The following is a 20063-nucleotide window of genomic DNA, read 5'->3' as shown; positions in this document are numbered from 1 at the left end:
TTTCTCCACATCCTTGCCAACATTTGTTACCATCCATGTTTTGATTGTAGCCATCCCAGTGAGTATGAATCTCACTGTGGCTTTGATTTGCATTTCCTTAATAACAAAATATTCATAAGCACCTCTTTCATGTGTTTATTGTATTGATCACTATTCTTTTGAAAAATGTCTACTCAAACACTTTGCCCATTTAAAAAATTGGGCTACTATAATTTTTAGTTTAATTCAATCAAAGATTATAAGCATTCTATAAAATAGTACCAACAGATTGCATTCAATCAAAGCACGTTATAAAATAGAATCAAATGACTGAAAGCCAAGAGAAAAAAAATTACAAAACAGAAAGAGAGCAACAGGTGATTCAGGTATTGAACTTAACATATGAACACTTTAAAATAACCATGATTAACATTCAAAAAAAACAGAAGGAAAGATAAAAGTCAGCAGTGACCAAAAATCTATTAAAAATCAAGTGGAAATTATACACAACACAATACTACAAAATAAAATACAATAACTAAAATTAATGCATTACATGAATCTACCGGCAGATTCTGCCTACTAGGCTCAGCCTAACAGAAGACAAGTGAACTGGGCAAGTTGGGAGAAAGTAGTAAGACTGAAGGACACAGAGGAAAGCAGGTACACAATCCAGGAGAAACAGTATTAATATAATCAGAGACCTAAAGGAGAGGAACCAAGAATAGGACAGAAGCAATATTTTGAAGAAATACTGGTAGGTAACTTTCCAAATTGATGAAACACATTAACTCACAAACTCAAGAAATTCTACAAACCATGAACAGGATAAACACAAAACACATAGATACATCCAGGCACAGTATAGTCAAGATGTTGAAAAAGACAATGAGAAAAGTTTAAAACTGGCCAGAAATTTACCTTATTTTCAAAGAAAAATTTTGTCTCTTCAACAAAATGGAATGGCTACCTTTACATAAGAAATAATTAAAACGAGAATAAAATAAAATGGCATTTTTAAAGTATGAAAATCACCAAACTATAATTCTATGCCTGATGAAAATATACCTCAAAAGCTAAAGAAAAAAATAAAAACACTTTCAGAAAACAAGTTTTGCAAATATTTTTGCCAGCACAACTGTAATAATACATATACTAACAGGAATAATTCAACCAAAAACAAAATGTTGTCAGATAGAATTTGGCAAATGGGCCGGGTGCGGTGGCTCATGCCTGTAATCCAACTCTTTGGGAGGCCGAGGAGGGGGGATCACCTGATGTCAGGAGTTGGAGACCAGCCTGACCAACATGGAGCAACTAAACCCCATCTCTACTAAAAATACAAAATTAGACAGGTGTGGCGGCACATGCCTGTAATCCCAGCTACTCGGGAGGCTGAGGCAGGAGAATCGCTTGAGGTGGAGGTCACAGTGAGTCGAAATAATGCCATTGCACTCCAGCCTGGGCAAAAAGAGCGAAACTCCGTCTCAAAACAAAACAAACAAACAAAAGAATTAGGCAAATCCAGGAAGGAAGGAAGAGAACTGAAGAGTACATACATATTTGGATAAAGATACTGATGCTGTTTAAGACTAACATGTTTTACAGGACATAAAACATATATAAAAAAGAACACTAAAAAATAGAACTACCATACGACCCAGCAATTCCACTACTGGGTGTATATCCAAGAGAAAGGAAATCAGTATGTTGAAGAGATGTCTGCACTCCTATGTTTATTGCAGCACTATTCACAACAGTCAAGATTTGGAATCAACTTACATGTTCAACAGATTAATGAATAAAGAAAATGTGGTATATATACACAATGGAATACTATTCAGCCACAAAAACCAATGAAATCCTGTCAAACAAGGCAAAATGTATGAGCCTGGAGGATAATTCTGTTACTGAAATAAGCCAGGCATAGAAAGACAAATATCATATGTTCTCACTCATACATGAAAGCTAAAAAAGTTGATTTCACAGAAGGAGATAGAATAGTGATTACTGGAGGCTGAAAAGTGTGAGTCACGATAGGAAGGGATTGGCTAGCAGATGCAAAATTACAGCTATATAGGAGAAATAAATTCTACTGTTCTATTGCACTGCAAGGTGACTATAGTTAACAATAATTGAGGGCATATTTTCGAAGAGCTATAAGATTTTTAACATTCCCAACAGAGAAATGATAAATATTTGAGGTGACAGATATGTTAATTACTCTGATTCGATCATTATACATTGTACATATGTATCAAAATCATACTGTACCATAAATGTATACAATTATTAAGTGTTAAAGAAAAATCGCCCAGTGAGAAACCTGTTTGGTTAAGGCCTTAGACCTCAATGAAGGCATTAACCCATGGATCTCTCTCCATCTCCTTCCCTCTGAAGTGCTCCCTGACCTCCGCATATGGCCTCCAGGTATATCACGTACCCTGGACCTATGAGTAATAAAACCATTATTTCCATCTTGTGTCTCTCCTAATCATTGAAGGGGTGCTCTCCATCTTAAACATGCTAAATTAAAATATATATATTTAGATGCTAAATTATACATACATATATATATACACACACACACACACACACACACACATATATAACTTCAATTTAAAAAAAAACAGGGCAATAGAGAATGGGATCAAACAAAGGCCAACAGATCAGGTTTTGATAGAAGTTTGGGTACTTCCTCCAATGTAATAAAAGGGAAGAAAAACATGGGTTAACATACTGGTAGTTTTGACAGTTTGATGGTAGAAAAATAAGGGAGCTCTTGCCTTTTGTGTTTTTATTTACTCTTTGGCATGAGCTGATGTCATGAGCTAAGACTGGGAACTTTTAGCACAAAGCGAACTGGTAAACAGAACTGGTTACAGATGTACTAGTATTCTATTGGTGCCAACAAATTACCATAAACTTAGTGGCTTAAAACAACACAAATTTACAATCTTACAGTTGATAGGTCAGAAGTCTAACATGGGTACCACTGGGCTAAAAAATCAAGACTATTTCTTTCTAAAGGGTTTAGGGGAGAATCCATTTCCTTACCTTTCCCAACTTCTAGAAGCACTAACATTCCTTTACTCATAGCCCCTTTGTTCAATCTCAAAGTCTTTAATCTCCCTGGCCATTATTCCATGGTCACTTCTTCCTCTGTCTGTCTGTCTGTCTGTTTTTCTCTCTCTCCTGCCACCTTTTTACTCTTTTAAGGACCCTGGTGATTACACTGAGCCCAACTAGATAATTCACAATGATCTCAAAGTCCTTAATTTAATCACATCTGTGAAGTCCCTTTGCCATGTAAGGTAACATGTTCAAAGGTTCTGGGGATTAGGATGCAGACATCTTTGGAGGGCCATTATTCTACCTACCACACCAGGATACAGAACATTAAAGACGTAACTACTAAACTGTGATTCCTCAGACCAGCATCAATGGCATCATCTTCAAACTGATTTGGTTAAATACAAACTTTATTAGAATCAGAAACTTAGGAAGTGTTGTTTAGCAATCTGTATTTTAACAAGTCCTCCAAGTGACTGCTCTAAGCTCTTGGTGACCAATAGCCATTGCCAGCCTTGGGCAGCCCTAGTTATCCAGTCATTTACTACTATATGTTGTATAACTTACCATGTAACATGTGTGCCGTGAAAAAATTTGGGAAGCTTGGGCATCAAAAAATTCAGAATCTGTTACTTTTTAAATTCCCTATCACATTTACATTAAAAAAAAAAAACTGAGTCATTAATGTAGAGAACCAATTTCTTTAAAGGGGAACCTATATATTCTTTCAAATAATAGAAAAGTTAGGGAAAAAGTGAAAAGCACCATAAAAATTGTGACTGTGTCATATAGCAAAAGAAGTATCGGAGGATCCTTCACAAAAATCTTTTAAGAGATTTTTCATTACTTTACATATATTAACTCGTTTAATCCTTAGAACAACCCTATGAGAACTCAGGCATCTCTTTTTTTAAAAAAAAATTTTTTTGAGACGGAGTCTCACTCTGTGGCTCAGGCTGGAGTGCAGTGGCACAATCTCGGCTCACTGCAAGCTCCCCCTCCCGGGTTCACGCCATTCTCCTGCCTCAGCCTCCCGAGTAGCTGGGACTACAGGCGCGCGCCACCTCGCCTGGCTAATTTTTTGTATTTTTAGTAGAGACAGGATTTCACCATGTTAGCCAGGATGGTCTTGATCTCCTGACCTTGTGATCCGCCCGCCTTGGCCTCCCAAAGTGCTGGGATTACAGGCATGAGCCACTGCGCCCGGCCCCTTAGGTATTTCATTTTTCAGATAAAGAAATTGAGGCGCAGAGAGATGAAGGAATTATTCAAAGTCATGCAGCTTATTAGAGGCCGGGCCAGAATTCAAAATGAAGCTGTTTGGGTCTAACATCCAACACTACACCATACTGCCTCTCAATTTAAATGAAAAAAATTTTTGGATACTATAAAATAGGCATCTGGGAATAGAGACACACAGGAAAGATAGAGGTAGGACTGATGTTAAAACCAGCTAAAAAGATTGAGCAGAGTGAACCTAAGAAGCTGAAAAGAAATTAGAGATTCCTCCATCTTTAGAAATTTCTGGGCACAGGTATCCAATTCTAAGATTCTGATTTGGATCCAATCACTGAAGTAGACTTAAGAGTAATTTCAGAATACCCAAAGCCACAAAGAAGTTGTCCAACTGATTGTTCAGGTCTGAAATGCCTTTGAAAAGAGAAAGCATTTTGTTTCAGAAACAGGAAAAATATATATATACACATATATATAAAAATACATTATATATATATATGTCAAATGTTAACTAAGACCATCAGTTTACATAAATTCATTCATTCTTAAGTATAAGCAATCACAGAAATGATTTAATGTCATTAATGTATTTTTGTTCTGATAGAGGAACAGAGTTTGAGAATAAATTAGCATCTAAAGAAGTGTTCACATTAAGAAAGGGTGAGCAGAAACAAGTTAGACAGGGAAGGAGAAAACAAATTACATCATAGTTTGCCACATTTACCTTCATTTGGGAAAGAAAAAATAGTAGATTTTGACATTTCTGGGACCTTGGAGATATTCAAAGACAAGAATAATTACACAAAATCCATTTTCCCCATAGAATGATGCGTAAAAGGTAACTGAGAGATATATGTCCACTTAAGATCCTAAGAAGAAGTTATTGTGACAAGTAGAGAACAACAAAGACTCATTATGCTGAGTAGTATACTCTGCTCAATAGCTACATAATTCACTTTCACACAGCAAAGTCTCCATCAAAGTAATTCAAATTCCTGCCATTTCAAAATCACCTTCGGGCTGCTCATGAATTGTTCAAATCCGTAAGTGTTAAATCTACTGTAAGATTTGTATAGGGATTGTTTTTTATTTTCTAAAACTGTAAACTCAAGGCACTGATACCCTCATAATCTCTGAAGACTTTATTAAAACCTCTTTATTTTGAATTAAAAAATTAGCTGGGCATGAGGTGCACACCTGTAGTCCCAGCTACTTGGGAGGATTACTTGAGCCCAGGAGGTTAAGGTTGAGGTGGGCCATGATCTTACCACTGCACTCCAGCCTGGGCAACAAAGCAAGACTCTGTCTCAAAAAGAATCAGAAAAACACACCAAACCTGTTTATTTTGTCTCATCAGCAGAGGAAATAACTGCCATTATCTAAGGTTTAAAGCAGTGAATACTGCTTCAAATTTGACTGCAGCATCAAAATAACATGAAAACCTAATAAAAACCAAAATTAAAAACTAAAAATCCAAATTCCCAGGCTCCCTGCGATTCCTATGATTCTCATCCTACATCACAGAGCTAATGAAAGAGAATCTCCAGCTGCAGATACCACAGTTTTAAAAAGCTCCCAGGAAGGAAGTCCAGTAAAGGACTTTATCCTGTCCTTTAAGACCACTGACGCATACTCAATATTTTCAGAAACTTGACAAAATTTATCCATTCATTATCTTTAAAGTGAATGTTAATTTTCGGATAATTCTATAAACTTTCATCAAGTAAACATTATAATGCTAATACTTCAATGTATTTCATCAGTCCAGTGGTATTTTCTGAATTTCACATTTTTACATATAACCAAAATTGAAACTCATCTTATATTTACAAAGAATAAGCAGTTGATCATTTTAATATAACAAAGTATCACCTTCCAAAAAGTAAAATACCAAAACAAACACACTCATTCACCAGTAATCCAACTACTAAATGATCTATTTCAAAACAATATAGCAGTTGTATGAATAACAGTGGAAGAATATTAATTCAAAAAGAAATACCATTTAGCATTATCATAGGCTAACCCTCGCTGTGCCACAGTTCATGAACACTTTTAGAGCGATCAGCCTCCAACTCCTGGGCTCAAAGAATCCTCCCACTAGAGCCTCCCGAGTGTCTGGGACCAGGGGTGGGTGCCACCATGCCCAGCCCCACCTTATTCTTTTGTTATACCTGACTTACCATTCTTTCTAAAACATTTCTTCTCATTTCATCCTATATCCCACTCTCATCTCCCAAAATAATTCCCTTAAGTCTTATTGACATCATGAGCTGCCTGTGCTGCAAATTAGTATCTATCTTTTTAAGATAAGCCAAATTTCTTACAAGTTATCAACAGATATTAAAATTCAAATAACCTATATTTTTATGAAAAGAATGTATACCATTGAGAAGATCTTATGTTTTATGTTGAATTTACTTCAGATGAGTTTATTCGAGACTTTCCAAAGAAAATAACCATCTCTAATCAAATAAGAATGACCCCTAGAATGGAGAAGGAAAAAATACTGACTCTCAAGAGCTGTTCGGTAAATACTGAATAAAAAGTAAAAAAGCAAATACTGACCAGGTTTAATAAAAGCTTCCAGACAAATTCTATTTTGAATTCAAAACTACTTTAAAAATAAATACATAATACTACAAATTACCACAGAGAGTTATGCTGAGATAATAGCCTACCTGGCAAAATAATGTGAAATTACACATAAACCAAATATTTTAGATTTAAAGTAAATAATTTTATTATGAGGATAAGAAAAAGATTTAAGTCCATTTACTTCATGGATAGCTTCTTTCATCATAATAAAATAAAAATTTTTTCAAACAGCAAAAATACAAATAGAAGGCAAAAGTCATCCTTTATAAAGTAACACAATGCAGTTTACTGGAAATATTGGCAAGCTTTCTCATTCATTCATTCAAAATGTGGTTAAAGTTTGGAAATACAATTTGAAATACAATAGCTTGGAACCGGTTAAACCAAACCCAAGAACTCTGTATAAATTCATTATATTTGCTGACTTTTCTAGTAAAGACCTTATATGGAAAATAATAAAAGGTACCACACATAAACAGAGGTGGTAGTACATTAATGGTGTACATCAGGTATAATATTGGTTATATTTTAAATATTTTTATAATTTCAAGAAAATACTTTAGTCACCTAATTTAGTTAAAATGTTAAAGTTTAGACTGAGGCTGTATAATTTATTTTTTAAAAGATAAAGCTACTAAACAAAAAAGCTATGAGATAAAAATCAAGTTCTATGAATAAGTATTTTTAAATTAAGTACTCTAAGATCATAACACTGACAACACTAATTATCTTTTCTAGTCTTGGCAGTTACGTTGCATACTGTTTGGGTGACTGATGGGATAATTTCACTTCATTTTCTCTCAGTTTATATTGGATCGTGTTAGAGAAAAATATTAAAATAATTAACACCTCTTACCAAAGTATTTGATAAAGTTTTTAGATGAAATAAAAGCTAAAAAAATCAATTAACTAACACCCAAGTTTTAAGCAAACAACTAAACCTCCATCTAAAGGAAAAGTTACCTAAGAATCACTGATTTTAAAAAATACGTCATTCAGTATTCCTATTTACTCTATACTTTTATATATTAAAATCATATACTTTCACCAAAAGCCCTTTCATCAGCAGTTTCAGCTAGCAATACCTTCATTACAAAAAATATGTGTCTATATATTTCAAATTATGTTTTATTCAAAACATTTATCCAAAAACATTGCATCAATAGCAACTGAAGCATCAAAAACAGGTAAAACATATGACAAAACAAATTATTTCAATTCCTTACAGCTAGACATTTTGATTAATTTCATAGTGGCTCTATGGCCAAAGGAATATAAAACTACTTAAATTAATATATGATCTCAAATATGAATTGTTACCAATAGTAAATAATTTATGTCCTTCAACTAAAAAAACCAAGACATCATTAATCAACTTTTCTATTTCAATAGCTTAATAAATTTTGGATCATATAGCTTACAGTTTGTATGTGTCTTGCATAATTTTAAGTCATATAGCTTAAAATAAGGTTACATACTATAAAAAGCATATTCTTTGCCTTGATCACCTGATTTTTTGTTGTTGTTGTTGTTTATAAAATTAATCACAGTTAGCAGGGTAGAAATAGCTTTGAGCTTCATGAATGACATCCAAGAGATGGGAAAGGATTAGTTCTCAGTTGCTGCCAGTTATAGCACCAGGTGGCTTTTTCTGCAGTGAAGGTGTTACCGATAATCCCATTACACTGGTACTAAATCTTGCAGACATCAAAATTATCACCAAGGTTCCTTTTCATCCCATCCTTTCCAAATGACTGGAAGTCGCTTCACCTGAAAGAAGTCAAATCCACATGCAGCTGCTGTTTTAGCAGGCAGCAAACTCCCTGAGAATGTCAGTCGTGATTCAATTTTGCTGTGCTGGTGGCCCCCTATTCCCTGTCCAATAATACATCTGTTAAAAAATCCTACAGCTACAAATCAAGTTTAATCCTACCAGGGACCTCATGTTGGTCTTGTCTTCCAAAAAGGCAGCAGGTTCTGCTGTCTATCTCTGCTAGTATCTGGGGAATACCCTTTAAATCCCAGCACTACTTAGAAGAATAAGCTAAGGATCACAAAACATGACCTCAAAAACCCTGATATGACTATATTCTGACCCAGAGGCATTCATTCTAGGTGAAGATTAGAACTTTGCATAATAAGATTACACAGCAAGTGAATGATATCAAGGGACTATCCATATGCAGCCGCCTGGTTTTGTATAGACAGCCTGTGCTCTGCAATATGCAGTGCAGACGAAAAAGAGCTTGGTCTTTCTAGCTGAAATAAAATAGATTCACATAAATTAGTTGGCCATTTCCAGATTTCTAAATCCCCTATTACATCTTTTATTGACAGCTCCTGTGAGGATAGCACAAATGTTATTCCTTTTTATTCTGTGCTTCTATAACAATCATGCTCTGTAATTGAAATGTACATAGATTATGTCTAGAAATTAACATCTTGTTTGCTATAATCTTGGATTACAATTGACTGTGTACATAATAAAATTAGGAAATCAATGGACGGATTTATCATCTCCAAGAAACTAGAGGTATTGTTTAAAGAATAGTTTAACATTTTGTGCCAACACTTTAAATGCAGGAGTCACAGGGAGTAGTCAATAAAAACGTGAGTGAGTCCAAGATTACAGCAGGCATTGGCTAATAGCTAAAAATTATATTACATAAAATTAGGTCATAGCCCTCAAAATTTAGAAAATGTGAAAAACTCAGAGATTTCATAAATATAGTTTTCTCTAAGTCATACTTGAGCAAGGTCAATTATATATGACCATTTTAAATAAAATATGTATGCCTACAGTATTTTACATGAATTTCCTTCATCATTTTATAACTGTACTTTAAAATATTTGAATCAATTCAAATCTATTATAATTCAAGGATTTATAATTCTTAACAATATGTTTTTAAAATAGTTATCAGTGAAGAAATCTCTCCTTACATTTAAATATGTACAGAACATTTTAAATGTGTAAGATTCTAGAGAAATTTAGAAAATATTTTATAATCAGCTTCTTCCACCCATGACATTTACAGCTATACCAGCTTATCTAAGCAAATTTATATGAAAAGAGAGATTCATATACATTTACACAAAAATCTGTCCAGAATAAATCTAAGGATGTGAAGAGAAGACGTTGTAAGTTTTATATATATAAAAAAAAAAAGTACTAAGATTTGCCATAGAATTCTTGTAAAACTAAGCTCCTTGGTATACTCACAATATGGCTTACTTGACAAGTTTGATTTGCCTACAATTTTTGAGGAACACTCCACATTTATTACATTAGTCATTATCACCTCATCATTACAATCTCTTTAAACATATCTGTACAATGTCTGATAGGTACTCAGCAGTCAGGTGACACAATCAGATTTTATGTATCACAGAGAAAGATATCAGCCAATGGTATCAGTGCTATAAAAAACTTTATGTAATTTCAGCTACATAGCACATGAATATTCTTTGGTTACCTTGACTAGGATATTACTAGAAAAATAATGAGAAATGTAAAAAGTACATATTTTTGTTATGATATTTTGTTACAGTTGTGTAATACTTTAGAACTATACTGTTCAATAAGGTAGCCACTAGCCTTATGAGGGCACTTGAAAGATGACTAGTCCAAATTGAGATGTACTGTAAGTATTAAACACACACTGGACTTTGAAGACTTAATACAAAAAAGGGAAAGTATTTTGTTAATGTTTATATTGATTACATATTGAAAATATTTTGGTCATAGTTGATTATGTGATTCATATTATATTTCTAATGGACAGCACCACTTTAGCAGGTCTTATATTTTCAATAATATGTTCCTTAGCCAAATGAAATGGTGCAACTAACAAAAATACTGAAGCAGAGGGTTAATTATGGAAGAACATTCCAGTGTCAAATCTGGTAGATAAGCTTAGAAAAGAAAGTATGAAATCCTGTCATTTTAGCTTCTACTTCATATTTTCAGTTTAAGGATGGGGGTGGGAGAAGAGAAGACCTGCCAAATTGCTGACCATCAATGTGTAAAAAAAGAATGATGTGATGTAGTTACAAATGCTTTAGTCCAGTAAATTTAGGTTTTTTAAAAAATTGTCTCTTGAGCAATTTCATAAAAGACTAGTGAGGTCTATGTTACTCCCTCATCGATCTCAAAAGATAGCAACTTCAAAAAACATGTTTGGATCTAGAAAGGCATGAACTTTTTTCTACGTTGTTATTGTAATTGGTTATATTCAAATTTTTAAAGTACATTTAAGTAGTAACTACAGAGATTTGAGGCATTTAGTATACTTCAGAATATTCACAGAATAAAAAGATCAACATTATAAATTATTCGTAGGTGGCTTTTCTATTAGTCTTTTCATCATATCAATGAAATTCTTTTAAAAATCCTTTAATAAAAAGGGTTTTATAGAAATAAGTAAAACTGAAAATAATTTAATTCAAGAAATGTAATTATTCATTTAGAATGACAACTGATATTATACAATTAAAACACAAAGTCTACCTTTGTCACACAATGGAATATGATTTGAATATAAACATGTTCTTAAGGTACTAACTCATTTTAAAAGTTGCTTTTTCATAATTATTCCCTTATAATATTTATCTGTAATACTGAGGCTAAAGATGAAATTGAAATGTGAGTATCAATAAATAAGATGAATAAAATTTAAATCAATTTTTTATGACCTAGTCATGCTACTTATTTTTTGCCTTTTACAACTATGTAGGTTTATTCCTTTTCTGGTTACAAGTATCACATAGACATTGCACATACACACACACAAAAGCAAAATAATAACAATAACAAGAAAACTTTCTAACCATCAATAGATGAGTGCAATGATATTCAGTCTGAGTTAATCTCCAGACATCCAAATTCATGAATAAAAATTCATCAGTTTTAAATACACTGAGCCTATTAAGCAAGAACAAAAGCATATGCACAAAAGAGCTTTTAATATATTTCAAAGCCCACAAGAGCCATGGTCTCATTAAAATTATAAATTACACAAACATGGAATGAAGATTCAAACTGCAGTGCAGCTAAGCAGATTACAGAAAACCCCGCGTTCCATATGATAACACACCATGGCCCTCCCAGATGGGGGCTTGGAACAAAAAGGCCATCACCACAGCTAGGGAAAACCTCCTTGTGATCTCTGGTTTCTGTTCAGCAGATGACAGCCAAATAATATGTTGATTATTCTGTTTGTGCTGCTAAGCTTGTAAGATGGAATAAAGCGATATGATCTATTGTGAACCCAATGCTAATGTGTTGCTCCACTCATAAATAATATACTGAATTTATTTTCAAACTATCTCTTATCTGAATTTCAGTTTTTAAATGCATGAATTAAAATAAAAGCCAGGATAAAATAATACTTAATTTGATGCTTTAAACTAAAAAATGCAATTGACAAGTGAAAAATATCTAAATGCTCAGTGAAGAGTTATTACAATCACCTTGAATTTCGGCACTGTAATGGGAGACAAAAAAACACTTTTAAATAGGCAATTACTTTCATTAGGAAATATAAATATAAAATTAAGTAATATAATAATTATGAAGTTAATAATATACATTATGGACAAGATAAAAACAAAAATATTAGGGTATGCAAAAACACTTTTCTACAACATTATAGCTCATAGTCAGAACACATAGTGAAAGCATTTTTGAACAATAAAAAGAATAACTGAAGACCTCATAAATGTTCATAACTTCCACAAGAAATCTTACTTAAAATTTAAAAGAAGTTTATAAAAATAATTTTCAAATAGCTAGCATTTTATTTTTATTTGGTGACAAAAGTTAAAACCTAATTTTTACCGCAATTAAAAAAAAGGTATATTTAAAATCCTAAGCTTTAAAGATGATGCCCAAATGAAGTAACAGGGATTGTGTCTGTGAATACTTTACAAAATTGTGTATTTCATGAATAAACATATTTATGAATACTATTGTTTAAAATATTAAAAATCATAACATTTACCTCTTCACCCCAAAATTCCTCCCTTAATACTCTAGTAGACTCCTTAAAGGCAAACTAAATAGTACATTAAAACTGCATATAAGGTGAACATGAATAAACACACAGTTTTCTTAAGGGAGTATTTTGTAGAAAGTACATAATTACGGTCATTGGCCTAAGTCCACCTCATTTTTGTCTCCAGATACAGACTGAGTCCAAAAGTACTGCAAAACTCCACAATATGTAAATACAGACTGAAATTTTAAATCTAAAAGGTAAAGCAAAAATGTTTTTAAAGAAAAACTAAGAAGATAAAACATTCTTGAAGTAGATAAATATTTCTTAAACAAGAATTAAAAAGCACTAAACATAAATGATGAACTAGACTACTTTAAAGACATAAACTTCTGTTCATTAAAAGCACTATTAAGAGAGTAAAAAGACAAACCTCATAGGAAGAAATAGTTGCAATACCTATAGCCAATGAAGAACTCATATTTTGAATATACAAAGAACTCCCACAAATCAAAGGAAATGACAGATAGGCTAACAGAAAAGTAGGCCAAAGAAGTGAACAGGAACTTCACAGAAGAAAATAACCAAACAGCCCATATACATATGAAAAAGTACTCAACTTCATTAATCGGGGAAATTTAAAGTTAAATCATTACGGTTTACTACTTTGCACCCACCAGAATTGGAAAAATGAAAAAGATGGGGGGAAAAAAAGAGTGTTGGAAACATGTGGAGCAACTAGAACTCTCTCGCATACTATAAATATACCTGATACAAACATTTTAGAAAACTGTTCACCATTGTTACTTAAAGCTGAACATATACATACTGCTGACCCGGTAATTTTGCTCCTAGATATATCACTAAAAGAAATGTGTAGATATATAACTCAAGAAATATGTATTAGAATGTTCATAAAAGCATTATATAGAAACCACGCAAATGTCCACTAACAATAGAATGGATAAATAATAGTTATATATTCACAACTACATGCAGCAATAAAAACAAACTACAACTATGTGGATAAATCTTAAGACACAATGTTGAACAAAGGAAACCAGACACAAAAAATTATACTGTATAATTTTCTATATATAATACAAAAACAAGAAAAATGAATCTTTGCTATTAAAATTCAAGGCAGTGATTATCCTTGTTGGGGAGGGGACACAGTGACTGGAAGGGTACACGAAGGTGTTTTCTGGAGTGCTGATAATATTCTTTTACTTTATCTGTGTGCTGGTTATATGGGTGTATTTGGTTTACGAAAAATTCATTAGGCTATCCACTCACAATGTGTGCACTTTTCTGTACGTGTAGCTTTCTTTAAAGTCACTTTTACATAAAAATACACAGATGTACAAAGATAGTGAAAATCCTAGTCATAAGAAATTTAGGAACTGACATGTATACAATCCGAGGGAGAAAACTGAGGGTTCTTACCATATATATCTGAATAACCAAATTTTCAACTACATAGTTAACTTCCTAGATGCTTTTAAATGGAAGACATTTATAAGAATCATTCACCCTATTATCTTCCCCTGAACCCAATCATGTATTCAGAGATATCTAGTCTTCGTGTTAGAAGTAACTGACACTGCTCTTGTAACACAGCTTTTAAAGTAGTCTCAGGACTGAAGATTTGCCCTTATATGTGGGAAACTAAAGTGGTACAGAAAGCAGTATACAGAATACATGCTTGCCGTTTTCACTCTTCCTCCTAAATTTCATAAGCTTTAGTTTGTTAATCATGAAGGTGTATTACTTAATTTAATAGCACTTCCTTGAAAACTTTCATTTTAATTTTTCAGAGAAATTAAAATATAATTTACTCTTTAATATCAATACCATACACACTAAAGCTTCATGATAATCTGATAATAAACTATACATCTCATATCTCCCAATTAAATATTTCCCTTATTTCCATACTAGAATCAATATATGATTTATAATACTTTTTTTCTTATATTGAAAAGATGCTTTAAGAGATAAGCCAGGAAAGATCATCCAAAGATTATTATATGTTTAATTTGTATAACAAATATTTATTTATTTACCGCTTACCATCTGCCAGGCTCTAGGAAAAACAGAATAAAAATAGCTAATTTTACAGTAAAAATAGTAGGGTTACTCTTTTCTTTCACTCTCATTTGATTTACAAATAAAACTATTTTCAACTAGTAACATATTAACATATTCAAAAGTTAAAACTACTCTAAAAGATATATATATATAGTAAAAGTCCCATCTTCCCTATTTTCTTCATCCCCACAAAGATTTAAATTTTGTATAAACTTACAGATTTTGTTATGTAAATATAAGCAAATATGAATATATGGTTTTATTCCCCTCCCAATTTACACAAAACACACTTTACTGTACATTGTTTTGAATTCTGCTTTTTCCAAATAACGGTATGTGAAAAACTTTCCAAATTTTCATATAGAAAAAAATCCACTTTTTTTAACAGCTGTAGAGTATTTCATTGTATAGTTACGTCATAGTTCATTTAACCAACACATTGCCAATAGACACTAAGGAATTTCCAATCTTTTGCTACCACACACAAAGTTATAATGAAAATTCCGATACATATGTTATTTTGTAAGTACACACCAAAATTTCTGTAATGAATTCCCAAAATTGGAACTGAGATGAGGTAAATGCATTGGTCTTTTTCTAGAAATTGTCAATTTGCATTCCACAGGAGTTGCATCATTTTGCACTTCCACAACATATGCATCTCAGATTTATCCTGAAAAAAAGCTATTCCTCTCTTCGGGCCTCTAAAATACTTTGTTCGTAAGGCAATTTCCAAAGACGTGCTCATTGCAATAAACTACATAAAGCTCTCGGTTTATTTTTTTTCCCAGATGCAAGTGTAAAATTTGCTGACTTAGTAAGTTTAAAAAAGCAAATAAATTTTCAAATTAAAAAACAAACCTCATACAAACTCAGCAAATCAGCATATTAATGCCTAAATGTGCTGGGATAGCAACTATTTGTCTTTCCAATATCTCCTGTGCTCCAAAAACAAGTATACTCCCTACTCCAGTCTTTTTAAAAATTCACATTCAATAATTTATAAATGGATAAGAAGTCAAATGCATTTCACTTCTAAATTAACGTTTTCCTAAACCACTTAAATGTTTTCATGAAGTCAAATCTGTGTTACTTCTACATTTTTTAAAGCCATAATTTCAAAGGTGATTTAACCTTTATGACTGCCATTTTTAACAGGTAATATCATCTAATGTATTATTTTTATTTCAATGTCTATCCTGTCAAATATTTAATAATTGGAAAACAAACACTAAGTCCACTGGACTTCCTATTTGAAGTCATCCTTAAGTAAATCCGTTTCAATAAGCCACAACTGTTCTGCTGGAAAACATGTAAATGATCATATTTATTCCCCAAATAAGGATACGCAACCTATGCTGCATATATATTAGGCAGAAATCAGTCAGTCAGACAGAAATCAGTCTGAGGTTATCTCAATATCCTGTAAAAACAAAGTGGCTAGACTAGTTGCTGATACCAAAATGAATTTTAAAATGCTAGCACACATTCTCTGCTCTTATAGTCAGCAGATGTGACAGAACCGTACTTAAGCCTTCACCTAAGTAATACATAATGTTAGGCAAATGCGTTGATTTTAAATATGAGTCAAACAGAAGGCATTGACAACAAAAAGCAAGAATCACCTAAGAAATGTAAAAGAAAACAAAACAAATGAGAAAACACATCACAGTAGCTCTAAGGACAAAAAAGCTTATCAGGCTAGGATAATTTAGAAGAAAACAGTCCAACACAGCATACAATTCTGAGGAAATAACTTTAATTCTGTAAAATGACTGATGTTCACAGTAACAACTCAGAGCCATTTAAAAAAAGCCTTAAAATGTGTTCTGTTTAAGAGAACAAAGACGTACGTTTTTCTAATGAATGAAGTACTCAAAGTAAAACGTCTCAGTTAAAATCAGAATATACAGTGGTTGCCCTTTAGAAGATGAACTGTGATAAAGTGCAGTAACATTATGGGGGCTTTAGATGCGCAACTTTTTTTTCCCGTTTTTTTTTTTTTTTTTTTTTTTTTTGTAATGACCTCTCCTTGCGATAGACTTGCGACTTTCTATGCTAATCCAGTTCTTAGTTAAGAACCAAAAGAATATCTGATTTTTTCTGCAAGCTATTTAGGCATATTTTCACTTAAATGACTGGAACACTCAAGAAAACGTCCTGATTTCATTTTACTTTAAGTTGTAACTGCCAAAGTAGACAGGTTAGTCTAGTTTCTAGCTCCAATTTGCTAAATGGCCTTGTTCAAGTGACTCAATCTCTCTAGTCCTTAGTTTCTTCATCAGTAAAGTGAAGGAGTTATAGAAGGCATGACATATTACTAAATAGAATGAGTGTGCTAACAAAATGAAACAAAGATTTACTACATTAGGTCCTGTATCTACATCAATAGTATAACTAGATCTATCTGTATGTATTCTATATTTAAACTATCTCGAACTGTATGTCACTTTACTATATATGTAAGGCCTACAATAAAAGAAATGATAATCATTTTAGAATCTTCCCCAACATTTAATACTGTTACTGTCAGGATATAAAGAAATGTATACATGATATGTAACCAGGATATTCTTTAAAACACATTCTCAGCAATGTCATCAAATACTAGAAACAACTCAATGATCTACCAACAGCAGAAAGAATGAATAAATTCTGGCACATTTAATTCAAAGGGATAATACATAACAACAAAAATGAATGAAATAAAACTACACATAACTACATGGATAACTCTTCAAAACATAATGCTGAGTGAAGGAAGAAAGAATACACGATTCCATAAAGATTAAAAAGAAGCAAAAAAAAAAAAGTAAACATACTGCTTAGGAATACATGTAAAGTGACAAAATTATATTCGAAATTGTATAAATAATTACCATTAAAGTCATGATACTGGTTACCTCTAAAGAAAAGAAAGTATATCAAGAGTTTCTGGGGTGCCAGTAATACTCTATTATTACAAAGATGCTTGCTAAATATTTAATTTATAATTATTCATTGTATTATATATTTATGCTCCTGTATCATTATATTTTACAATAAAAAGTTATAATTATATACTTTCTAATACTAATATATTTTTATAAAAAGGAAGGATTCCTTTCTGCTGTCAACAGTTTCCTTGAATTACATTTCTAATTTTTAATGCAATATTTTAATAATGAAGAAACAAGTTACTATGCCTAATTCTCCACAATCCTAATTAAAAGTGGATTTCAGAGGCTTATTTAATAGCTACAAAATAATACCAGGCCTTTAAATAATACAAGATCAGTTATCCTGCTAGATCTTGGCTTAGCAGCTCCATCTTATTTCTGTCTGTCACTCTTTTCAAGAAAATGCATGCTCATTTAAAAAAAAATTCCAAATGATATTCAGGTAATAATTTGAGGCATGCTGCATTTCAAAAAACACAATAGTTTAGTCCTGAAGTAGGAAGAAACACACTTTTAACCTTCACACATTTTAAAATAATTTTGGGAGCACTTGTGTATGCATACAACATGAAGGTCCATGATAGGCAAGTCACAGACAATACAGATGAAAACCACACTGTGAGTACTAGAAAACATGATAGCTGGATTATAACATAGATATACAATGTCTAACGTAAATTATACTGGGGCAGTTTTATATATTTTCTTTGGAAAAACAAAAGTATAGGGAATGGAAATTATTACAGAACATATAATAATACCAGTAAACTAACTTACATTACAAAAAAAAAGAAAACACCACACAATTTACAAAATCCTCAAAGGTTCACCACCTAGAAGCATCCTTCAGTGTGTTCAGTTATTCCAACTTTTAGATGCCGCTCAACAGGAAGCAGACAATGAAATTTTGAAACAAGACTATCAGTACTTTCATCAGGCTTCAGGTATCAACATGATGGCAATGGTATAGCACCTTTGTAATAGTTGCTTTCGTTGCATACTATTGGTTTTTGTGAATGCAGCCAAGGATTCCTCTCCTTAGTGGGTCCAACTAACCAGTTATTTGCCCATCTATTACGTGCCAACTTTACAAAATTACATTGTGTCCAGCAGGGAGCAGCATTACAACAGTCATAAGAGCTAAGTTGAACATGAAACCGACAGAAGAAAAAGGAGGAAAAAGCCCACTTACCATAGGTCTGTCCTATAATTCATTCAATTTTTAGGGAAGTTGCAGGGCTTCCAGGAAAAAAAAAAAAAATTAAAACATGTCTCAAAGCACAGGTAGGTGATCCATGATTTCAGGAATCCTAAAGCAGGAAATCAAAATTATTTAGAGAAGGCTTTTTTCAACCACATTGAGTTGAATTAGTAGTATATACTATGACTGAATGACAGTTGTAAAGGTGCATCTTCCTCTTAATGGATCCATGAGATCTTGAATTCAGGAATTTGATCACGCTTTTGGAAAAAATGACTTAAAAAAACAGAGAATATTAAAGTCCTTTATCCATCAGAGAATTTAGTTCAAAGAAGAACATAATAGCTAATAGATTATATGAGATCAACCTAGAAAGAACTATGGTCCAAGAGTTAAATGAGTTGACAGGGCAACCATCGACAGTTCATTAAACTCTTCTAGACTCAGATACAGACAGGATGCAAACATTAACTTCTATAGGTCAGCATGAATACCTGAGGTTAATTTTAAGAATAAAAAAGCAGTAGAAAAGCAGAATACAATACTAGTGACGTAAGACTAAACTAGATATGTACTGAATATGAGGAATGTGTGTGATACAGTAAAAAAAACCCTCGTGATCAGTTATAATATGACAAAGGCAAAACAATACGTTTGATACTGACTTGGATGTCAAAACTGGCCTCATAGTCAACTATAATAATTCTATCTCAGTTTTTATAATTAAGAAAAAAAGTTTCATTTTTTATTTTATTTATTTTATATATATATATTTTTTTGAGACAGAGTCTCGCTCTGTCGCCCAGGCTGGAGTGCTGGGGCACGATCTCAGCTCACTGCAAGTTCCGCCTCCCAGGTTCAGGCCATTCTCTCGCCTCAGCCTCCCGGGTAACTGAGAGTACAAGCGCCCACCACCACGCCCAGCTAATTTTTTTGTATTTTTAGTAGAGA

General features: G+C 32.6%; 1 protein-coding gene across 13 annotated transcripts in view; it reads right to left on the bottom strand.

Moving 5' to 3' along the window:
• The window catches only part of LOC105471493 (inner mitochondrial membrane peptidase subunit 1), a 90971-nt gene that overhangs the window by 50560 nt on the left and 20348 nt on the right, over positions 1-20063 (bottom strand). For 3 of the 13 annotated variants that reach the window (XM_011723971.3, XM_071074929.1, XM_071074931.1), the window contains 2 exons: positions 19104-19221; positions 8394-8655 (listed from right to left, as the gene is read on the bottom strand). The exons of 3 other annotated variants lie outside the window; for them this stretch is intronic. In XM_011723971.3, the coding sequence (XP_011722273.1) occupies positions 8394-8475 (82 nt within the window). In that variant the 5' untranslated portion in view covers positions 8476-8655; positions 19104-19221. Of the gene's footprint in view, positions 1-6673; positions 6774-8393; positions 8656-19103; positions 19222-20063 lie in introns of all 13 variants that reach the window. 7 more of the 13 variants (XM_071074935.1, XM_011723974.3, XM_071074933.1 and 4 more) reach the window with 5 other exon arrangements.

This window comes from Macaca nemestrina, chromosome 12 (assembly GCF_043159975.1).
Source record: "Macaca nemestrina isolate mMacNem1 chromosome 12, mMacNem.hap1, whole genome shotgun sequence".
Lineage (NCBI taxonomy): Eukaryota > Metazoa > Chordata > Mammalia > Primates > Cercopithecidae > Macaca > Macaca nemestrina.
The sequence above is the reverse complement of the archived record's forward strand: the minus strand, read 5'-3'. Positions and strand labels throughout refer to the sequence as shown.